Here is a 3,854-nt window from a genome sequence, read left to right as displayed (position 1 = left end):
GAGGGGAGGGAGGGAGGGAGGAGGGAGGGAGGCTTCGGGGGGTGAACTGAGTCTGGCTAGGTGAGGGGGGGGGGGTAACTAACCCCGTTTGATCATGGGACCTCGTCGGCTACATGTGTCGCAATGCAAGTTGCAGAGAACAAGCCCTTTGCGATGTACGAACGAACACAGGTGCACCTTTATGTGAAACCACTTCGTGAATATAGAATTGTAATTCTCTCTCTCTCTCTCTCTCTCTCTCTCTCTCTCTCTCTCTCTCTCTCTCTCTCTCTCAATGAATACCGTTGAAATAGAAACTCATATACGGTGTGACCTTCAGGATTTAACTAATTTCTTTGAAAGTGCTAAAGTATAATGACATAGACAAGTGGGTCTCATTAGTTTTTTATAATAATATTCAACCATCTCTCTCTCTCTCTCTCTCTCTCTCTCTCTCTCTCTCTCTCTCTCTCTCTCTCATACTGTACATTGGAGCCATAGATTTTTAGGTGAGGTTACTTTCAATTTATCATACATTTTTCCAATTAATTTTTTTGATAAAGTTTTGCTTTCAAAAATTTAGGTATAGGGCATTCTAGCAGACACTTGGTGTAAAGTTCATTATACAAGTCAATTTCTTTTAATGAGGCGCATTTTGCACAGACTCGCAACGGTGCCCTTTTAGCTCGGAAAAGTTTCTGATCGCTGATTGGTTAGAATTATCTTGTCCAACCAATCAGCGATCAGGAAACTTTTCCGAGCTAAAAGGGCTGCGAGTCGGTACAAATCTGCTTCGGTAAAAAAAAATTGACTATAATGGTAAGCCGCTCGTCTATGAGAAGGACACTTTAAAAGCAAACCATTGATTTCTAGTCTTGGGTAGTGCCATAGCCTCTGTACCATGGTCTTTCACTGTCTTGGATCAGAGTTCTCTTGCTTGAGGGTACACCCGGGCACACTATTCTATCTTATTTCTCTTCCTCTTGTTTTGTTAAAGTTTTTATAGTTTATATAGGAGATATTTATTTCAATGTCGTTACAGTTCTTAAAATATAATTTTTCCTTGTTTCCTTTCCTCACTGGGCTATATGCCAGTTGGAGCCCTTGGGCTTATAGTATCCTGCTTTTCCAAGTAGGGTTGTAGCTTAGAGAGTAATTAATAATAATAAATAATAATAATAATAATAATAATAGAAATAATAATAATTCACAAAAATGGAGATAAAAAAGAAAAAAAATAGCAACAATTGCAATTGATCAAATCGATGCAAGCAAGCATTGTCTCCAGCTTCCTGGAGTCACCAAGGTCAATAACTATCTGGCGATCTCGTCGTACTTGGAGATATTTTAAGTCTTGAGAGAGAGAGAGAGAGAGAGAGAGAGAGAGAGAGAGAGAGAGAGGAGAGAGAGAGAGAGAGAGAGAGGTTAGGGTCACTTTCAAGGACCTTCTTATTGCTGCTTTGAAGCGACCAGAGTTTCAGGTTTAAAGGTCGCTTATGAATGGGCAAGGAAAGGAATAGTGACTATGCCCTAGCTGGCAGGACAATGCCCTAGAGACTGATCATATATATGATCAGTGCTGAAGCTAGGAACAAGGAGGGCCAGGAAATGGCTGCTGATGACTCAGCAGGTAGACTTTTTGGCTCCCACAAATTTTCCATTCTTAGCTCACAAGGAGGGTGAGGTTACAGACACTGCAAGAAGCTATCGAATTTAAGCTGGACTCGAACTCCAGTCCGGCGATTGCTAGACAGACCCGTTTCAAAAAAGTAAAAACTGTAATAGATTAAATTCATTCTTTAGATTGTTCTGAACTGAATTTCAAAGCTTTGTTGGTTAATATAGTAAAAAGTAAGCCTTTTTTAATGCCAGTAGCAATTCTAAATTTTCCAAAAAACTATATAAAAAAACGTATGTAAATTTCAAAAATCCAAAATTACTTAAGGATTCTTTCATAAATTCTATCGAAGGAATGGGTCATTATAGTAAAAAGCAAATCTTTTTCAATGTCAGTAACATTTCTAAATTCTCCAAAAAACTATATAAAAAAAATAAAAAACTATATAAAAAAACATACATATATTTTGAAAATCCCAAAATTACTTAAGGATTCTTTCATAAATTCTATCGAAGGATTCTACTCAGGATACCTTTAACCTTATTTTGTTATTAGCTGAGGTATTTGACCTAGAAGTGCAAAGGTCAAACTAGGTTGATAAAGGGCGTAGAGGAAACTGGAAAGTGAAAGCAGACTGGCTGGAATTTGAGTTGCCACTTTAGGAGTAATAATAATAATAATAATAATAATAATAATAATAATAATAATAATAATGATAATAATAATAATAATAATAATAATAATAATAATAATAATAATAATAATAGACAGAGCAAAACATAGCCGTACACAAATTGCCTATTATTATTATTATTATTATTATTATTATTATTATTATTATTATTATTATTATTATTATTTTTATTTTTACTATTTTTTCGTAAGATGGTTTTATAAACAAGTTCAATATAATCACTGAGAGAGAGAGAGAGAGAGAGAGAGAGAGAGAGAGAGAGAGAGAGAGAGAGAGAGAGAGAGAGAGAGAGAGAGAGAGAGAGAGAGACTAATTTTCCTTTTAATTCTATTAGATTATTGAAAAGGAAATAGAAATTTTAAGTTGAATACAGCAAGGTGTGTGTGTGTGTGTGTGTGTGTGTGTAGAGAGAGAGAGAGAGAGAGAGAGAGAGAGAGAGAGAGAGAGAGAGAGAGAGAGAGAGAGAGAGAGAGAGATTCTTTCATGTTAAATTATTTAACAGATATCGAAGAGGGGTTAAGCTTACAAGCATTATGATCTAGAGAGAGAGAGAGAGAGAGAGAGAGAGAGAGAGAGAGGAGAGAGAGAGAGAGAGAGAGAGAGAGAGAGAGAGACTTCTCTTATGTTAAATTATTTATCAGAAATCGAAGAAGGGCCAAGCTTAGATGCATTATGAGAGAGAGAGAGAGAGAGAGAGAGAGAGAGAGAGAGAGAGAGAGAGATTCTCTTATGTTAAATTATTTAACAGCTATCATAGAAGGGCCAAGCATACGTATATTATGATTTAGCACTATTCTGAATGTGAAATCTAATAGTTCAATATATTCCCTTGCCCCAAAGTCACGTGGAACCATTAAAAGAATGTTTAAATCAATCCATTAGTTTAAAACCTCGTAACACGATTCACCTGTTGAAGGCACGAGACTACTTTAATTGAGTCTTACACACGTAAACATCGAGGGCCATGTCATTTTTGTAAACAACTTTACACATGCGCGCTGGGGGAATGCAGTTTCCTGGCACTAATAGGTTTTGGAGGTCTAACTGAGAGAGAGAGAGAGAGAGAGAGAGAGAGAGAGAGAGAGAGAGAGAGAGAGAGAGAGAGAGATTTTTTATTCATTGATGCCCTACCTTTAAATCATAATATTTTTTGTAGTACTGATGTTTATTCCCTTGATATCTGTCTGTCCAAAAGATATATATATATATGTATATTTATATATATATATATATATATATATATATATATATATATATATATATATATACATAGATATATACATATATATTTATATATATATATATTATATATAAATATATATATATAGATATATATATATATATATATATATATATATATATATTTATATATATATATATATATATATATATATTTATATATATATATATATATATATATATATATATATATATATATATATATATACATATGTATAAATATATATATATATATATATATATATACATATATATACATATATATATATATATATATATATATATATATATATATATATATATATATATATATACATATATATA

General features: G+C 33.2%; 2 protein-coding genes across 2 annotated transcripts in view; both read left to right on the top strand.

Moving 5' to 3' along the window:
- The window catches only part of LOC137638962 (RNA-binding protein 25-like), a 40,027-nt gene extending 37,107 nt beyond the window's left edge, over positions 1–2,920 (top strand). The window contains exons 9-10 of the mRNA XM_068371302.1: positions 1,339–1,403; positions 2,836–2,920. Of these exons, the coding sequence (XP_068227403.1) occupies positions 1,339–1,403; positions 2,836–2,920 (150 nt within the window). The remainder of the gene's footprint in view (positions 1–1,338; positions 1,404–2,835) is intronic.
- Positions 1–3,854, top strand: part of LOC137639986 (carbonic anhydrase 13-like) — an 88,016-nt gene that overhangs the window by 70,050 nt on the left and 14,112 nt on the right. The window lies entirely within an intron of this gene.

This window comes from Palaemon carinicauda, chromosome 4 (genome assembly GCF_036898095.1).
Source record: "Palaemon carinicauda isolate YSFRI2023 chromosome 4, ASM3689809v2, whole genome shotgun sequence".
NCBI lineage: Eukaryota > Metazoa > Arthropoda > Malacostraca > Decapoda > Palaemonidae > Palaemon > Palaemon carinicauda.
The sequence above is the reverse complement of the archived record's forward strand: the minus strand, read 5'-3'. Positions and strand labels throughout refer to the sequence as shown.